The following is a 19,651-nucleotide window of genomic DNA, read 5'->3' as shown; positions in this document are numbered from 1 at the left end:
CCCGGCCGCGGCGGCCGCTTTTCTGACAGAGACGAAAAGCAAAACGCCCGTGTGTACGAGATTTCGGCACACGTTAAAGATCCCCTGCAGGTGGTCAAAATTAATCCGGAGCCCTCCACTACGGCGCGCCTCATTGCCTGCGTTGCGCCGGTGCGATAAACCCCACACTCAATCAACATTCACACGCGTCCGCCGCAAGGCTGGAGACATGCATAGTCTCAGTCCCGGGCCCTCTTCGTCCAGTGTTTTCAGCAATTTATTTATGTAGATGTTGAACAGGGTTGGTGACAGTGGGCGTCCCTGTTTGAGGCCTACAGTCAGCTTGATTTCCTCCGAATTCAGGTTGTGGAGGTCGTACACGGCTGTGCAGTCGGTGTACAGTCCTTTTATACGTATGTCTCACTCAACCTGCCCCATAGCTTTTGGTGTGGGATTGAGTCGTACGCTTTTTCCATGTCCAGGAAGGCCAAATAGAGCTGGGATTCGTCTGCTTGCTTCACTTCCATTGCTTGGGTGGGTGTGAAGATGTGGTCACGTACGTGTGCGGCGGTGCGGTCGAAAGCCGTTTTGGGATTCTGTTACGATGCCATTGGTTTCACAGTACCTTTGTAGTCTGCGGTTGCGCACTGCGCTGAGCAGTTTTGACACGTTGCTTAGCACTGGTATTGGCCGGTAGGCGTTAAGGTCATCTTCGTCGTTTCCTTTGCCTTTGAATATTAGTTTAACCCTGCCTGCTTTCCACTTGGGTGGTATTTTCTGCGTATCCAGGATTGTGTTGAAGCAGTAGCGCAGATTTTCTCTTGAATTCGGTTTAATTGCCTTTATGAACTCGTTGGGGACGTCGTCGATGCCTGGTTCCTTTTGGTTCTTTAAGTCCTGTATGGGTCGCTTGAGTCCTGTAGGTGTGATGGGGCCTACCAGGAAGTCTTCGGTTGTTTGGTTTCTGGCCCCAGGGTGGTCGTTGCCTGCGGGTGTACGACTTGCAGGGCCCTGAAGTGGGTCGTCATGTGCGCTTCCATCTCCTCTTTTGTGCTTATATATAAGCACAAAAGAGGAGATGGCCTTAGACTACAGTCCGGCCTTAGACTATAGTCTAAGGCCGGACTGTGTCTGGAGGGTGAAGGTTGTTCTTACAGGTTGGTTGGGTTCAAGGTAGTGCACGTATCTCCAGAACCTTTCACTGTAGTGCTTCCTTTCCTTTGTTAGGTATTCTTCTTCTTGCCTGTTGTTGTAGCTATTTTTCTGCCACAAGTTTACGGTCTTGTTCTTTTTTTATAGGTACTGTTTCCAAACAATTTCTTTTGCTGCAGTGTCCTCCTTTGTATGCCGGTGTAGTCTGGACAAGGTACGGCGCTCAGCTATTGCAGCTTTTACTGTTTTGTCAAACCATGGTGTTGATCTTGTTTTCGTTCGTTGTTCTGTTTTGCCGATCGCCTGTTCGGCTACCTTCAGGCAACGTTCTTCGAGTTCGTACGTTGTTACGTCTTCTATTTCGGTGGGACGAGCTGCCGAAAGATGGTGCTACCTGTGCGGAAGAATCAAAACAGGCCACGGCAGATGACTTCGTCAGCGATCGCTCAAACGGCAATTATCACGAAAATAAGGTTTTGCATAAGAGAAGGGGGATGATAGTGTGGTGAAAAGTTGTGTTAAGGAGTGTCATCCGCAGTTGTACAGACATCGGCGATTGAATATCCGCCACGATGCTAAGCCTAAAGTTCCCAACCCCCGCTCCGAGCCGAGAAATGCGATGCGACTGCCGCTACATGCGTTCGGGAAGTCGCATTTGCGTTCGCGATCTACCCTGGTTTAGCGCATCGGATACGACGCGCCCCCCAAGAGAATTGTCCTGCTTACATGAGATGCGATGCGGTATAGTAATGCAACAAATCAAATGCGATACGCTACTGTCGCATCCATGTAACGCGCTTATTAAGGAAGACAGTAAATATTACTGACGTATTGAAGTTTTCCCACAGATATGCGGGATGTTTTGTTTTCGTTAGAAAATGTCGACAAGTATGAACATTGCCACCAGATTTAGATGCTTAGAAATGGTTGTGGCTGTATAAACATCTTGTTCAATATCTGCTTTAAGTTTGACCGGGAGGCCGAATCGAGGGACAGACAGACAGCCTACAATTTCTGCGTTCGAGAATCCCAGGAAATACTATCGTCATTAATACAGCTGACATGAGTATTCGCAGTAATGCCCTGTGCAGGTCAGGCAATGGCCACGGCAACGTAGTGGATACGTAGATCTGCCCCCCCCCCCCCCCCCCAACAAGTTTCACTGGACATAGAATAGGAGCTAAATGGAAGAACGGTATGCAAACCGGGTTAAATGCTTCTGCTGCATATAATTAATCACGTGGCCCTCAGAGTTTTCCCCGTTTGAATTGTTATGAACGCACCATTGCAGGCGCGTGTGCACAAAATATCGAACTGTATACTGTAAAGGACAAGGCCCTTCTAGCGCCCATATAGGTGCTATTCGTTGAAAAGTTTAGCGGTCAATTTTTTCGCCTGGCAACACTGGAAACGGCCACAGAACTGAAACCTCCAGCTGCAATGGCAGTGACCCAAGACCCGGATGTTTCCGCCTTTCTTAGTGCCGGTGCAGATGTGCAGGTGGCGCTACCGGACCCGCTCGCGATGGCGCTGGGCTTCCACGGACCGAAACAACAGCCTCACTAGGAAGCCGTCGAAACAACAAAAAGAAGACTGTAGCACTGGTGGCGAAAGAGCATAACGGAAGGTTTCAGAGGAAGTGGAGGACAGTAATAGATGTGTTGTAAGAAAGCTAACGCCAGATCCGGATTTCCCGTCGACCACCCGTTTAAAAGGGAACGGCAACAGTATATCTGTTTCATTTATCTATCCGTGGCCGATGCGCCAAGGACACGGCGCGGCTTGGGCCACTGCGCCCGCACGCCGAAGAAAAAAAAAACACCGGCGTGCGTCATCTGCTCCGTTCCAATCCGATTCTAAACGGTGGCGTCAACAGAGATGTTATTAATCGCACTCACCTTGAACTCAAGAGAACACTTTGCGTTCGGTGAGGTAGAGTTTGTAACGTGAAACGTGATGTGTTTCACAGTCGTGCTTAGCATGGACAAGTACCGCCATCCCTTGGAGCCCGACGTAACGAGTGACAGCGCACCACGGCTGGGCTAGAGCGGCGGCGCCCGCTGTGTTGTTACGGCCTTCGCAGCGGCGGCGGCAAGAATGCAGCCCAGTCTCGACGTAAAGTTCCGCCACCAACGCGCGCACGCCGCTGCTCTAGCCCGGCCGTGGGCGCACTCACACGGTTGCATGGAGGAGAAGAGGGGTGCCTGATCTGCGGGCCGTGCGCACAACATCGCCTAGCAACAGCCGCTTGGCCACAGATATGGCGGCGCACACTTGGTTGCCTGCATGCATTCCGCGCCATTGAATAGCGGCTATGGGACTTGGGTTTGAGGCAAATTTTGAAGAATATTATTACACAAACAAATCATGTTAATGGCGACTAAATGGCGAAATACCTCCTCCTGAACCGAAAAGCCCTCGCTCTTGCTTTGTGCTAGAACTTAGATAATTTGTTTGCCATTATCATTCCACCTCAGTGAACACGCTACGAAAGTGACGCAGTGAAATTACAACCCAGTTGAAACTTGGGCTGCTTTACCGCTCTGCAGGCAGCGAACCGAAGGGGGCTTCGAAAGGAAGGCTTGCACACAGTTTACCTCACAAGCGTGCGGCTCCCGTCAAAAGGACTAGCAGGGAGTCGCGAAAGTGGCGCATAAGACTCACTCCGGTCACACCAGTCCTTTCATGTGTGCATTCATTTAGAGGGAGCGATATTAGGCAAACTAGAGGAACCGCGCAACGTACATAAAACGACGGCCATTAAATTTATTGAGACAGCATTCCGCAAGCACTCACAAATAATCAAGAGTAAACTTCCTCCATCCCCAACAATAACGGTATATACTGTCAATGCGTGCTGCCTGTGATGACGTGCGAAGCGGTACTTGGTGCCTTACCAAACGACTGGAAAGCGAACGTCGGCCCGGCGGGCCATGGAGCGAATAATGATAGGGGTATCACTTAGGGGCAAACTCGAGCAGAAGATATCATGGCTCCAATTGAGAAAAAGATATGGACCGATTGGGCTGGCTATCAAGTGAGACGAACCGGCGACAGGCGGCCCACGAGGGTGACATGGACACTGAGGGATTGCGCCAGAAGAGGAAGACCACTAACTGGAGGGAGAGGAGGAATGAGAAAATTCGGAGGCGAGGTCCGCTGGAGGTGCAAAGGAGGGGCCTTCGGACCTAAGTAGGCTGTTGTTGATGATGATGATGATGACGACCTTAACGGCAAACCTGTGATTACTTTGGTGGCCTTCCAGGAAGAACTCTGTTGTATTGAATGAGGCCAGAGACGCTTGTACACGAGCGGAGGTTATCCCAAACAGGACCTACAAAAGGGGACGTTAACTACGATCGCCTGTTACATTGGTGAAGGCGTCCCCGAACCGGGCTCCGTCGCCTCTGTCATGCAGCGGTAGTGTGGTGGACGAACGGCCAGCAGAAGTTGCTGCCTTGGTGTTAATGACAAAACGCCGAAAGCAAAACTTCACTGGTTTACTCCATGGCGAGAGATGGACGACGTCGATACAGGAACAGTATATATACCCTTCCGGCCGAGCGCGCAGCATGACTTGGAAAGAGCGACGGCGGCATCCGATGCTGCCAATCGAATAATTGTGCGCTCGGAGGATTCGCGTTATTAATTGCCCGAAGCACTAATGGTCAAACAGTTTTCCTAGTGCTTTCCACACTGCACGAAAAAGAGTACAGTCTTTCGCGGGTTCGTGAGAGCCGGCGGTCTGAGAGAGCAGGGAGAGGAGATCTCGGCGTCCGCTGGCAGGCTCAAGTCTCTAGATGCCAAACAGTTTTGTATTTTGCAATCTGGCGGCGTCTGCACGGCGGGTGCTTTTCCCAGCACGTTCGAGGAAGGCGGGCTTTCCGCAAAGCGTAGAAGTACTGCACCAACTTCTGCCACGCACGAACAGGGTAGCGGCGCGCTGATATGCAACAACAGGTGAGATTTCACGTGACTTGTTTTTCCCCGCCCCAAGTTAAACCGCTTTTTGTATACCCGCCCGTAAGAGCGTGCGTATACTGACGTCCACCATTGCATGATGTTACTGACAATTGCGACCTCAATAGCTGACATTTGTATGTATTTGTAACGCTTGTCTGTGAGGATTAGTCAGGCTAGCAATGTAGTAAACAGCCAAAAGTCGCGCCGATGAGTCTTGGGCATGCTCAGAGAAGCAATAAGCATTCAAGAACACCCACTAGATATAAGCATGAGATGAATACACTCCCCACAATGACTTTTAGTAAAAAGAAGTATTTTTATTACGAAACATTATAGCATAGGACGCATACGCTATCGCACAAACCCTCGAAAACGATTTTTGGGCGCCACCCTCAACGTGACAATTATGACAAATAAAGTGTTATACATTTACCACAGGCGCGGAAAAATTGACGCTGATTTCATTGGCAGTTCATGTCGTATTTTCTTGGGTTTGCAGGATAGACTCAGAGGGTAAAACGATTTCGAGGAGAACTACTATTGCGGAGACGCGAAATTGAACATATTTTTTTTTTCAACGCAATCCCAGGCGCAGTGTCAAATCAGGACAACGCCTTGTCTCCTAGCGCGCACGTTTAGGAGAAAGGTCTTCTATCCCGTTTTGGAAGCAAATATCTCCCAAGGCGCTCGTCAAGTCCTTCACCAAAAAGTGCAGCGAGAAGTCGGATTCATGGGAGATCCCGCGGTACAGCTGAAGGCTCGGGCGAAGGCCTCCATGTTCTTCAGGGGAACGTTGCAGCGCTCCCGGTAAGGCGCGTACCGACTGACTATCTCCACCTTGCTCGTGGCGCACCACTTGATGCACGAGGCGATGAAGAAGAGCTGCTCCGCGTTGAACTCCAAACCTTCCACCTTCTCCTGCTTTGCGAGGCTTGAGTAGGCATTGTAGGCGGACACGAGGCCGGCGAAGTCAGCCGTGTTCTCACCATCCTGGTCCTCCTGCACGTTTGTGGAGACACGACCGGAGTTCATCAAATAAGAAAAAACAAGAAAATGTTTCCGGATTCATTCTCCCTTATACCAATGTATGACACAAGCTCGAAATGGGGACGCGGGCTTACTAGATCAATTCGTTTTCCTCGTTGAGAAAACCCGCGGGCGAATTTGATGCTCCCGACAGATTTTTTTAGTGAGAAGTAAATAGCCGATAAATTACAAATCAAAACGGTCACTCAGGCGTTGCGGAATCAGGGTGTAGACGAGCATTACGTTAGAATACTAGAGGGTATCTATATATAAGGATAGCAGTAAATTACCTATAAGGAAGGGCGTCAGACAAGGAGATAATCTCAACAATGTTATTCACAGCATGTTTACAAGAGGTACAAGAACATTGGACTGAGAACAGGTGGGTGTAAGGATTAATGGAGAAAAACTAAGTAACCCCAGATTTGCTGATGACGTTTCCTTGCTAAGTAATTCAGGGGGACAAATTGCAAAACATGCTTACCGCATTGGAGAAGCAGAGTATAACCACGGGCTTGAGAATTATATATGCAGAAAACTAAAGTAAAGCTCAATAACCTCGGGAGAGCACAACGGTTTGAGATCGGTGGCGAGGCAGTGGAAGTGGTTAGCGAATATGTCTACTTAGGCCAAGTTGTGACCCCGGATCCCAACCATGAGGCAGAGATAATTAAAATGATAAGAATGGGGTGGAGGCATTCGGCAGGCATTCTCAGATAATAAATGGCAGCCTACCATTGTCCCTGAAGAGGAAAGAGGATGCATCTTGCCGCTCCTCACCCACGCGGCAGAAACTTGGAGGCTCACTAGGAGGGTTCTACTTAAATTGAGGACGACTCAGCGAGCAATGGAACGGAAGATGATAGGAGTAACATTAAGGGACAAGAATAGAGCGGAGTGGGTCAGCGAACAAACACGTGTTAAGGACATATGAGTAAAAATTAAGAAGAAGAAACTGGTGTGGGCAGGGCATTTAATGCGAAGACAAGATAACCGTTGGTCATTAATGGTAACAGAGTGGATCCCTAGGGAAGGCAAGCACGGCAGGGGGTGTTACGAATCGGCCAACGCCGCCGTATTTTCCCGCATCAGCCGCCACGTGCGAAGCCACCACGTGCGCCACAGCCGTCAGGCGCCCGCGTGTCGGTGAATCATACTTTCGTGTCTCGACATGCCCGGCTCAGACGCTTCGCTATCGGCGCGATCAACATTCGGCGGCACGGCCAGGCATTCTTCACGGACGTGCGCCCCACAGCCGTCAGGTGCCAGCACGTCGGTGAGTCACGCCTCGACATGCCCAGCCCAGTCTGGCCCAGTCGCCTCGCTTTCAACGCGCTTCAAACTTCGACGGTTGCCGGCCCGGCGAGGCATGTATCAGCATGTTTTAAGGACACTCTCTCCCCTCTCTCGGACTCCACGTGCGCCGAAGCCATCGATGACTCACGAACTGTGGAAAGAGCGTTGTGTGTGTCTGTGACGTTCGTGGCGTGTTGCTACTTGGCGTTTACGGTTACTGCTTTTGGGTATAAATAGAAGCTGCCCAAACGCTGAAATTCATTCCTGTCTGAGCAGCGAATCCATGCGGTCGCTCTGCTCGAGTCCTGTATTGTAACCTCGCCCGTCGGGGCACTGTATGTTTTTTTGGCTTCGGCTCACCTCTCGCTATGAAGTAAACAGTTACGTTAGCCTACTGCTTCTGGACTTCTTCACGGCTGCAACAGCGGCTGGCCGCTCGCATCATACACGCTATCACTCGCATATCGGAGGCCACGGAGGTCGGATCGGGTGCCCCCACCCGGTCGCAACAGGGGCGACAGAAAGTTAGATGGGAGATGAGATCAAGAAGTTTGCGGGGATAAATTTGTCGCGGTTAGCACAGGACCGGGATAATTGGAGATCTGCGGGAGAGGCCTTTGCCCTGCAGTTGGCGTAGATAGGCCTCTGATGATGATCCTGATGAAATTTCAAATCCCTTAATCCAAACTCATCAAGCGTTTTAATGGCCAAGAAAGGGCAATTGGCACTTCATACCAAAATGTGTCAGTTTTGTGGCATCTGAGCAGGCTCCTGCTCCGTACTCGCCCACACGCCTGACTGAACACCCACCGAACTACCCCTACCTAGCTACCCACCCGCTATACCCACCCACACCCCTATCTACCCATCTACCTGCTTCCCTTTCTGCCAGCCTGTCTACCCATTTACACACATACCTATGTCTTCCCAGTCTGTAAATATTTATATACCTGTCACCGAATGGAATATTTCTTGTCATCGAACGCCACCGAGAAAGAGTTTATTGTTTATTGGGTGGTGCCCACCAACAGCACTAGACCTTCTTGGGTGGTGCACACAAAAAGGACAGGGCGACACACAGATAAACAAAGGGTAAAACATGGAGACTGGTTATGAAGTGCAGGGGTCACAAAGTACATAGTACCACCGCACACGCGCGTGCTCGCAGGCACGCACACGCACTCACACACACGTAAGCACGCACGCATGCGCGCACGCACGCACGCACGCCCACACACACACACACACACACACACACACACACACACACACACACACACACACACACACACACACACACACACACACACACACACACACACACACACACACACACACACACTCAATTTATACATTTAAGGAATTAAGATTACAGTCAGGTACATTAGCACGCGCTGAGACAGGGCTTGTGACAAGGTATTCTACAAAGTACATTGACATACACGCAAGTTCAGTACAATCCACCGTCGTAACTTACTGGGGAACATGGATACTGGAAATAAGTACATATAAAGCAAAATTTATATGTATGCACGGCACATACGCTCGTGAGTGCAAACAAAACATACATACACGCATGCCCACGCGGGTGCATGTGAAGGTGAACAAGTGCAGGCAAATGCGCACGTGCATGCATGCACACACACGTGCGGACACACATACATAGGTACACGGGAGTATGTGTACGGCAAACGGTGCAAGTGTAGAAAATGGGAAGGGAACGGAAAACACGAACACGAGATAACTTCTATACCATACTGAATGGGCAACAGCGGCTTCAAATGCATGCATTTTTCAGGGCGCGTTTAAAAGAGTTAACATTGCCGGAAAAGACGTCCAAAGATGCACGAAAGTCATCATTATACACACGTTGCACACGGCACACTGGAGACAGCATCTCTGAGGTGGTCACATCAAAGCAAAGGTGGGGGCGGAGAGCTCGAATTTGGTGCCCTTAGGCGAACAGAGCTCACTAATTTCGGGCTGTCGAATCTGGAGTGGATACACTTGAACAAAAACACTAAATCGCGGTTTGTGCGTCTAGATTGCAGTTCTTAGAGCTTCAGTCGCTTGATGACATTCTTGTAAGCGTATTTCTCGTGTAGGGTGTAGCGGCGAGAGAAGATGCGCAACCTTTTCTGAACCCTTTCCAAGCGCAAAGACGACGACGCACTCATGCAGTTCCAGACTGCCGATGCAAACTCCAGCTTTGGGAGTACAAGGGCTTTGTACAGAGCAAGGAAACACGAACCTCCTGAGAAGTCCCTTGTTGCACGAGAGATAGCGCCCAAAGTCCGAAGAGATGAGCGTGCGAGGTAGTTAACATGCGGTGTGAATCGTAGTTTCGAATCCATCAGAACGCCCAAATCACGTGTTTCGCTTACTCTTCTTATCGTCAGAGAGTCGAGGTGGTATGGGAAGGTTAAAGGGGAGGTTTTTCGAGTGTATGTAATTGTAACGGTCTTCAATGGATTCAAATCTAAGTAGTTAGTTTTGCACCAGAGGGAGATTGCTTGTACGTCGCGTTGAAGCTGGGCGCAGTCCGCCTGTGATCCCACTGCGCGATAGAGTTTCATGTCGTCTGCAAACTTCAATAGAGATGAATGCTTTATAATTAACTGCACATCATTCACAAATAAGTTGAACAATAAAGGACCGAGAATAGAGCCCTGGGGAACCCCGGACGGTACAGTGAAACTGCGAGACTTAGCACCAGCGTACTGAACAAAGTTTGTTCTCTGTTTGAGGTAGGTTGCAAACCACTCGCAGAAAGCAGGAGCCAAGCCATAAGCAGACAGTTTGCGGAGGAGCAAATCATGGTTTACGCGGTCGGGATGTCTACACCTCGCCTAAACGGAGCAGTTCTCATTAGCATTTCTTCAGAGTGATCGGTATCGTTGGAATGAGTGGCACCAATAACGTTGCAGCACACCGGATTTGGACACTGATCTCCACTTAGTTGTTGGATGGCGCTTCGCCGCTGTCGCGGCCGGGCGCGCGCACGGCCACCGGAAATTCAACGGCTCGTCCCGGAAGTCGGGCGTCTGCTACGCTTTTCAACTGCTGATAAGCGTCCCCATCGGCGCATTTTGGCATTTTTTCTCACTTTATTGCATTTTGGCTATACACATCGCGTTCAGATCGCAACTTATGCTATACCGAAACATGCGACGTTAATATGAAGCAGAATTTAATTGCGAAGGAGAACGAAAATGTCACTTGGGTCTTGGTTTGAGAGCAGACGACGCGGCTAGAACGGGATTTGTGCTAGAAATTTACACTAGGGATTTATGCTAGAAAGAAAACCACGTGGGCACGGCGTCAGGCTGTAGCCGAGTTCATGCGCCCGTTCTGTCAAAACAGTTGTCAGTAAAGTGGTCACTGCAGAGCCTGCTGCCTGGGTATAGAGTCCATTTGTCCCTTCCTAATACCCTGGTTACACGGGCACAGTTAACCACGCTTAAGCGAACCGCGGTTAGACAAAATCGCAGTTTTCTGCGTTACACGACAGACGAAACTGCGGCTACGTCGCTAACCATGGTTAACGCAAACTGCAGCTTGGCCACCTCCGTTCGGTCACGCTAACCGCAGTTTCCGCCGCCGCAGTGCTCAAAATCGCACAAGTCAGTTCGGACGCAAGTGGCGGCGCACCTGCGGAGGCGAAAAAAAAATCACCTGGCGTTCGGAAGAGACGAAGGTTCTCAAATAGCGGGCGCCCCAAGCTGTCCCCAAGACGCGCTTGCGTTCTTTGCATGGCTCTCGCAATCTGCGCGACTGCCCGTCAGCAGCGGCTCGTTTCCCGATCCGCCCGATCAACTACGACAAAAGCCGTGCTAAATTTGCAAATTCCGGGCGTCGTCCGCCAAAAATGGATATAGCAGGCAATCCTGAAGCGTTTTCAGCACTCGGAAATGATCGGCGCCGTGTCGGCCGTGCCTGCATACACGCCGGCGCGCCTGCCCGACGGCACTGCTAGCGGCCCGAACCGGCCCAGACCACGGCAGCAAAAGCTTATCGCATCGCCGCTCTTCAAAATCAATCTGATCGCGGAAAAGAACTTCCGCATGCGAGAAAATTGATGTTAGTGCGGTGAAAATTGTGCTATGGATTGTAATTCGCAGTTGTAGAGATAGCGGCGGTGAAATATCTACCGCGATGCTAAGCCGAAAGTTCCCAACACCGAACAGACCTAAGCAAACCAAGCCGGTTGCGAGCTGTTGGGGAAGCCGGCCCCTCTCATCGCCCCGCGCGAGTACGTTGCGTTTGGGTCAGAAGTGACTGCTTTGAGGATATTTTTGTGTGTGTGTGTACACTGCTTCTCTTTTGTTTTTTATCGTGAAGTTAAAAGTGTGGTAATTTATTTTTGTTACGATCACAATCAAGTGACCGCGGTCACCAGACTTGCAATTTCGCGTGTAACAGCCAAAACCACAGTTTGCGATAACCGCGGTTCAAATTTAGTAACCCACTTAACTGCGGTTACTTTCGCCGTGCAACTAGGGTATAAGTTTGCCACCGAACGCCGGTATAAATCCGGCTTAGAGCGAGGGAATCTGCGTAACAAGAGCCACAGCTTAACGACACTGATTTGACATTTGCGTTTCGCTGCGTATCACGCACGTCGTACAGAATATTGTAATACTTCCAAGTGGAACGTCTTCCCAGACGACTTCTCTGGCGTGCTTGTGCAGTTGACGGCGCAACAAGCAGGCATTTGTGGCGGAATGCGCGCGAAACCAGCCCATACGTAGCATGCGCTATGCTGGAACGGCGGCCATTTGCCCGACTTCCGGGACGAGCGCTCGAACTTCCGGCGGCCGCGCGCCGGAGAGCTCGAAGCGCCATCCAGCAACTCTAGTGGAGATCAGTGGGTTTTGGAACTTCCCATTATACATCACTGCGCCTTAATCTTTACACTCGTTTCGTGTGCAACCACCAAGCCAAAACAGCAAAGGAGCTCCATACCGTTTCCAGCCCATGCGACTGGCGCAGGCATGCCATCCGCTGCGTGTACTCCACACGTGCTTGCGGCGTCCACCAGTCACGCAGATTTCCCTGTCCGTCCCAATGGCTGCCGTCCACGTCGAAGGCGTGAGTCATTTCGTGACCCACGATGGCGCCCAGACCACCGTAGCTCAGGGCCGTCAAGTGCTCGGACACGAACAAGGGCGGCAGAAGAACCATCGCGGGAATCACGACCTTGTTCAAGTTCAGGTGGTAATAGGCATTAACCACAACCACCGAGAACCTGCGAAGACCAACGCCACGTCAGTGCACTTGAATGCTGCAGTGAAAAAGATTTGAAGGGACACGGAAGTGAATTTGTCGAGATTCTGTTCTTGTTTGCATAAATAAACACTTTTTATTGTTTATCCGGTCGATGAAGCAGTATTCAATTTATAAGTGCTGAAAGAAGAAGAAATACTCTGCGACATTTGCGGCGGCCGCAAGAACTAGCAGCAGTGACGCGTGTCGTAGTTACGACGCGATTGGACGATGTCCAAGATTGGAATTCATACCAGTTTTGGTTTCGATTCAGTTGGTATTTATACTGAATAAAATAGCAGTAAATGCGCCCATTGTGGACCAAAAATAGCGCAAGGACTCTGCAGTCCAAATTTCCCAAGTAGTTCCACAGGTCACTGCACTTACCATTATGACCTAATTTCTATTAAGATGTTTTAAGCAATCATGGTTATTTGACTTCACACGTGAAACTTGTGGTGTCTCAATGCTCACTTTCGATTTCTCCACCGCTTTAAATTTCTCCAAAGCAATACACAGATTAAATGGCATGCATATCTTAGCGCGCAACCAGTTCTGATGTCTCTAAGCGTAAATACTAATTAATAGTATCTTTGAAGACATTGTTCGAGCGAGCTCGCGTAAGCGTTCCGAAACCGTGACCCGGGTCACGCATATTTGAACACGACCCCGAAGCAGCAGGTATATACGACATAGATGATACCAAACAGTACATGCCTCAGGGAATAACCTCTAGACGCAATGCAACACCAAGCGAAATGTACCCACGACTCACATAGCAGCGTTTCTATGTGAGTGAAGGTACGTGAAGGAACCAAGCGACAAGTATAAAGGCGCTATCAGCCCGCTGTAAAGCGAACGGAAGAAAAGCTATGAAACTTTTGATGGACAAAAACAACTACCGCCTGCGCGTCTCCCTGGAGATGGCCGAAAGCCTTATCCCCGCATGTCTGGCCCACCCGACTTGTAGCGAAATGTCACAGTGCCGACACGCATAAGGAATGCCACAACTAATAAGTGGGCATAATCTTTCCCCAAAACGTGTGCCTAAAACATATACCGGGTGCGCGAGGTATTTGAGAACAGAACATTGGCGTCAGGTGCAACAGAATGTCTCTAGCAAAATCCGACATATGTTCACCAAACCTTATGAAGTACAGTCTTTGTCAAAATTTTGTTGGCCACGGCGACCGTGGCCGGAGCAGGCGCGCAGCCGAGCAGGGGCGCCAGGGGGCGCTGCGCTTGCCACTGCTGGCTGGTTACGCGGCTAAAGAGAATGAGGGGAACTTTCTCGCTTCTTTTCGTAGCGCGATAAGTGCAGTGAGGCAGGTTTCTCAGAGCAGGCGCACTTCGCTTCAGCGCAGGCACTTTGCGCAGCTCTTGTCGCGCCGGACACACTACAAAAGCAAGAGCAAAAGTTCCCCTCGCTCTCTTTAGCCGCGCAACCAGCCGACAGCGTAGGGTCGGGCGCGCATCGAGGCACCCTACGACAGCGGCAAGCGCAGCGCCCCTACTCGGCCGCGCGCCTGCTCCGGCCACGGTCGCCGTGGCCCACAAAATTTTTACAAAGACTGTGCTTCTATTATGCTTTATTTCAATAACTACTCAATGAAACCGCCATCGGCAGCAATAAGCGATTCGATTCGGCTCCGCAAATGGCTGCATGCACGAATCAAGTGCTCCTTAGAGATGTTGGCCATTTAAAGGGACACTGAAGTGATATGTAAACATTGCGGGATTACTTGCGCAAATTGTAGTCCGGAGTCCCCAGGCCATGTTTCGACCACCCTGGGCGCGTTTACGCGATTTTATTTGGTAGAAAAATTAATTCGAAAATGCTGTCCTCCTCTTTTTACGCTCGCCCATTTTCTGCGGCGTTTTCGTGTGACGTCGAGAGGAGCCGAGCTCGCAATGCTCCCCTGCCTTCAGACAGTCAGTCGGCCCAGCGTTTCGTCCGCCGGCCGCCGACGGGTCGTCGCAATTCGTTCGCTCAGTTGAAACGAAGCCAGGACACGTTTGTGAATGGTAGAATCTGCCTTTCTTTACTTGGTTAGTTTGTACACTGTATCTAGCTCCAAGTCAAGGTCGCTTCACACAAGCGCTCCACAAGCGCACATGCGACGTTTCGCTGACTGGTACGCCAGTAGGAAAATATAAGGCCTCTTGAAGGCGGGAGAAGAGTCAGCGAAGTCAATATAGGTACTAAGGAAATAAAATCAACTGATATTTTTACCGTACAGCGTAAAACTAGGGTGCGGGAAGCACTTTTTTGCGCTGGGCGAACAAGCACAGCGGTCAGCAGCACGACTACGCATCTGCGAACGCTTTTCCGTCTACGAAATGCAATTGCTAGGCGTGAGCTATTGTGGAAACTCGGGCGGCGCTTACTGCATGAGCGCAATACAACAAATAGTCACCTAAGCTGCTTGAAATGCCAAAACTAAATAAAAGTGTAAACTGGTTGTACAATATATACCCTATATTCCCTACACAATATATAACCCTGTACAATATATAGAAGCGGAGCCCGCTCCCTGGCCGAGTGGTTTGGGGCGCTGGATATGCCTCCGCGAGTGTTTTGCAAGTCAGGAGTTCGAATCCCCGCGGGTACGTGCTTTTTTTTTTCTGTAAGTTAACTTTTTCGTTTTCCGCCGATGTTTTCTATATTGAGTTCACCTTTTTTTGGGCCGCAACGTTCATGGCTCCACGAACTAGTTCACAAAACGCGCGCAGGCTGGCGTTTTTCCGCCGATGTTTTCTATATTGAGTTCACCTTTTTTTGGGCCGCAACGTTCATGGCTCCACGAACTAGTTCACAAAACGCGCGCAGGCTGGCACTGGCGCGCTAGCGAGTTCTCGTTGGCGTGCTGTTGCCATAAGCACCGACTGCTTGCGGGCAGGGGGCACAGGCCAGAATGAACAGACCCTTGGCCTGGAGCGAACACGCTTTTTACGATACAGGCATGAGGGAGGCAAGCTCCAAATATGGGGGAAAAGCGCATGACATTTGGGCGTCTGCGGGTACGCGGAGGGCGTTCATGCACTGCGTAGGTTTCGGCTAGTGAATGCTACGATTCCAAGCCGTCCTAGGAGGCTTATCTTTATGCATTTTTACATCTGACACCATGGCAGAAGCGCGGTACGATGATTACTGAGTTATTGAGAATGCCCATCCAACAACGCCAACGGTTGTGTTTTACAGAACCGAAACCGAAACCGAAACTTGTTTGGTTGCTCACCTTGGGCATCGTCCAATCACGGTGCCCGCTCCTCCTAACGTCACAGCTTTAGTTGGTGCGGCCGCCGCAAACCGCGAATGGTAGTTTTTCTTCTTTCGCGCTTTGTAAAATAATTACCGATTTGTCAATCGTAAAAACGATGAAAAGTGTGCTAATTTGAGCCAGTCTACGCAGTGCAAGCAAAAACGGGAGCTTGACAAATTCACTTCAGTGTCCCTTTAATGAGAAATGGCGGCCTTCAGCGAGTCTTTTGTATTATGCGGCCCTTTGTTGGCCTCTCTCTCGCAGACGCCGCAGACAAAGTAGTCGAGCGGATTTAAATCTCGAGAGCTAGGAGGCCGCAAGTTGGGAGTGACAGGGTCACAGAAGTTGTCAGCCAGCCACTATTCGGTGACAGAGGTGATGCGGGCAGGAGTTGATTCTTTCTTAATGACATCTGGTCTTTATTTTGAAACGCTCTCTATCCATGGCTTCACAACGGTGGCAAGCACATCCACGTAAGCGGCAGTATTAATGCGGAGTCCAGCAAAAAAATGTTGCGGCATGACGTCACCCTCATTGCGGACAACGGATAACACCACCGCCGCAGAAATTAAGGAGTTTGACAATGTCTGACCGCTGACTGTGCTTTTTCCTTTTCGCCACAGATGCCACGTCACCGCCACAACACATAAGTTCTGTCTGCACTTTGTAAACGAAACACTTCGCTGCTTGCAGAAAGGTGGCAATTTCCAAGTCGCTGTTGTGCGCGGCCAGGGCGACAAGGACTGCTTGACGTTTCATTTCCTGCTTCAACTTGCACTCTTCCGTCTTTGAAGAAACTCCGCAGTATGAATGACAAAGGGTCGACGAACAAGAATCCGCACGCCTATAATACATGATGAGGCTGCTGGTGTCTATGGCGATAAGGAAAGGTGTTCTCAAATACCTCGCGCGCCCGGTACTTAAAATATTTCCCATGTACTATATTTAATCTTCCGATGCGAAATTAAATTGACATGCCTGCAAACGTTACTGGCACATCAAAGTTTCTTCCAGAGTCTTTTATGACGATCGATCACAACATTCAGTAAAACTGTTATGCTCTTGGCAATTTATCAGCAACGAAAAGGATACTCGTCCAGAAATTCCCGCTGACGAGAAGTCATCACCTGAAGCTGGTGTGGTTGTTGATCTGCCACTCAATGGTTTTTCCCATCGCGGTGAGCCACGGCGTCAGGAAGCTGCTGCCGACGTCTGGGTAGGAGCTGTACACGTCGTCAATGTCCCTGTCGGACTCGAAGTACTTGGGGAAGCCGACGTGCAGCCCAATGGTTTTGACCTTATCCATAGCTGTCGACTTCGTGCCGCCGTCCAGCCAGTCGGAATCCTCGATTTCGTTTAGTATGGTGTCCTTGATGCGCTGTGTCATGGCACGCGAAGCACCCACAGTGGTCCGGGGCACCTCCCTGAAGAGGTGCCATGAGAGCAGAGGAACTTCCATGGCCTGCATGGACGCCAACAGGCACTTTGCCCCGATCTGTTGAACAGTGTAAAAGCTCCGAGGCCCTTTTGCGCTAGTCAGGGGCGCTATGACAAGGAGCAGCTCCCACGCTGTGAGGAGACTTAAGTCCTCTTCTTTGAGATCTCCGTACAGCAGGTCAAAGTACCGCATGACGTCGGGATTGACCTGCGGTCAAAACACGGCACTATTACAAATACCGCTTCCAAATGAATTGTTTGGTGTTCGCAGTGAGAGCACTTTTTCAAAGTACCTCAGGGCTTCGTGATTGACCTGCGGTCGAAACACGGCACTATTACAAATACCGCTTCCAAATGAATTGTTTGGTGTTCGCAGTGAGAGCGCTTTTTCAAAGTACCTCAGGGCTTCGTGATTGACCTGCGGTCGAAACACGGCACTATTACAAATACCGCTTCCAAATAAATTGTTTGGTGTTCGCAGTGAGAGCACTTTTTCAAAGTACCTCAGGGCTTCGTGATTGACCTGCGGTCGAAACACAGCACTATTACAAATACCGCTTCCAAATGAATTGTTTGGTGTTCGCAGTGAGAGCACTTTTTCAAAGTACCTCAGGGCTTCGTGATTGACCTGCGGTCAAAACACGGCACTATTACAAATACCGCTTCCTAATGAATTGTTTGGTGTTCGCAGTGAGAGCACTTTTTCAAAGTACCTCAGGGCTTCGTGATTGACCTGCGGTTGAAACACGGCACTATTACAAATACCGCTTCCAAATGAATTGTTTGGTGTTCGCAGTGAGAGCACTTTTTCAAAGAACCTCAGGGCTTCGTGATTGACCTGCGGTCTAAACACGGCACTATTACAAATACCGCTTCCAAATGAATTGTTTGGTGTTCGCAGTGAGAGCGCTTTTTCAAAGTACCTCAGGGCTTCGTGATTGACCTGCGGTCGAAACACGGCACTATTACAAATACCGCTTCCAAATGAATTGTTTGGTGTTCGCAGTGAGAGCGCTTTTTCAAAGTACCTCAGGGCTTCGTGATTGACCTGCGGTCGAAACACAGCACTATTACAAATACCGCTTCCAAATGAATTGTTTGGTGTTCGCAGTGAGAGCACTTTTTCAAAGTACCTCAGGGCTTCGTGATTGACCTGCGGTCGAAACACAGCACTATTACAAATACCGCTTCCAAATGAATTGTTTGGTGTTCGCAGTGAGAGCACTTTTTCAAAGTACCTCAGGGCTTCGTGATTGACCTGCGGTCGAAACAGGGCACTATTACAAATACCGCTTCCAAATGAATTGTTTGGTGTTCGCAGTGAGAGCGCTTTTTCAAAGTACCTCAGGGCTTCGTGATTGACCTGCGGTCGAAACACGGCACTATTACAAATACCGCTTCCAAATGAATTGTTTGGTGTTCGCAGTGAGAGCACTTTTTCAAAGTACCTCAGGGCTTCGTGATTGACCTGCGGTCGAAACACGGCACTATTACAAATACCGCTTCCAAATGAATTGTTTGGTGTTCGCAGAGAGAGCACTTTTTCAAAGTACCTCAGGGCTTCGTGATTGACCTGCGGTCGAAACACGGCACTATTACAAATACCGCTTCCAAATGAATTGTTTGGTGTTCGCAGTGAGAGCACTTTTTCAAAGTACCTCAGGGCTTCGTGATTGACCTGCGGTCGAAACACAGCACTATTACAAATACCGCTTCCAAATGAATTGTTTGGTGTTCGCAGTGAGAGCACTTTTTCAAAGTACCTCAGGGCTTCGTGATTGACCTGCGGTCGAAACACGGCACTATTACAAATACCGCTTCCAAATGAATTGTTTGGTGTTCGCAGTGAGAGCGCTTTTTCAAAGTACCTCAGGGCTTCGTGATTGACCTGCGGTCGAAACAGGGCACTATTACGAATACCGCTTCCTAATGAATTGTTTGGTGTTCGCAGTGAGAGCGCTTTTTCAAAGTACCTCAGGGCTTCGTGATTGACCTGCGGTCGAAACACGGCACTATTACAAATACCGCTTCCAAATGAATTGTTTGGTGTTCGCAGTGAGAGCACTTTTTCAAAGTACCTCAGGGCTTCGTGATTGACCTGCGGTCGAAACACGGCACTATTAAAAATACCGCTTCCAAATGAATTGTTTGGTGTTCGCAGTGAGAGCACTTTTTCAAAGTACCTCAGGGCTTCGTGATTGACCTGCGGTCAAAACACGGCACTATTACAAATACCGCTTCCTAATGAATTGTTTGGTGTTCGCAGTGAG

The 19,651-nt window shown here is 49.8% G+C and overlaps 1 protein-coding gene across 2 annotated transcripts in view; it reads right to left on the bottom strand.

Moving 5' to 3' along the window:
- Positions 1-5,439: 5,439 nt before the first annotated feature.
- LOC144149262 (membrane metallo-endopeptidase-like 1) overlaps positions 5,440-19,651 on the bottom strand; it is a 41,411-nt gene continuing 27,199 nt past the window's right edge. For both annotated transcript variants that reach the window (XM_077680814.1, XM_077680815.1), the window contains 3 exons: positions 17,072-17,589; positions 12,382-12,664; positions 5,440-6,093 (listed from right to left, as the gene is read on the bottom strand). In XM_077680814.1, coding sequence (XP_077536940.1) covers positions 5,794-6,093; positions 12,382-12,664; positions 17,072-17,589 — 1,101 coding nt within the window. In that variant the 3' untranslated portion in view covers positions 5,440-5,793. The remainder of the gene's footprint in view (positions 6,094-12,381; positions 12,665-17,071; positions 17,590-19,651) is intronic.

Source organism: Haemaphysalis longicornis, unplaced genomic scaffold (genome assembly GCF_048455015.1).
Source record: "Haemaphysalis longicornis isolate Haplotype H1 unplaced genomic scaffold, Haemaphysalis longicornis Haplotype H1 scaffold_8, whole genome shotgun sequence".
NCBI classification, from domain to species: domain Eukaryota; kingdom Metazoa; phylum Arthropoda; class Arachnida; order Ixodida; family Ixodidae; genus Haemaphysalis; species Haemaphysalis longicornis.
The sequence above is the reverse complement of the archived record's forward strand: the minus strand, read 5'-3'. Positions and strand labels throughout refer to the sequence as shown.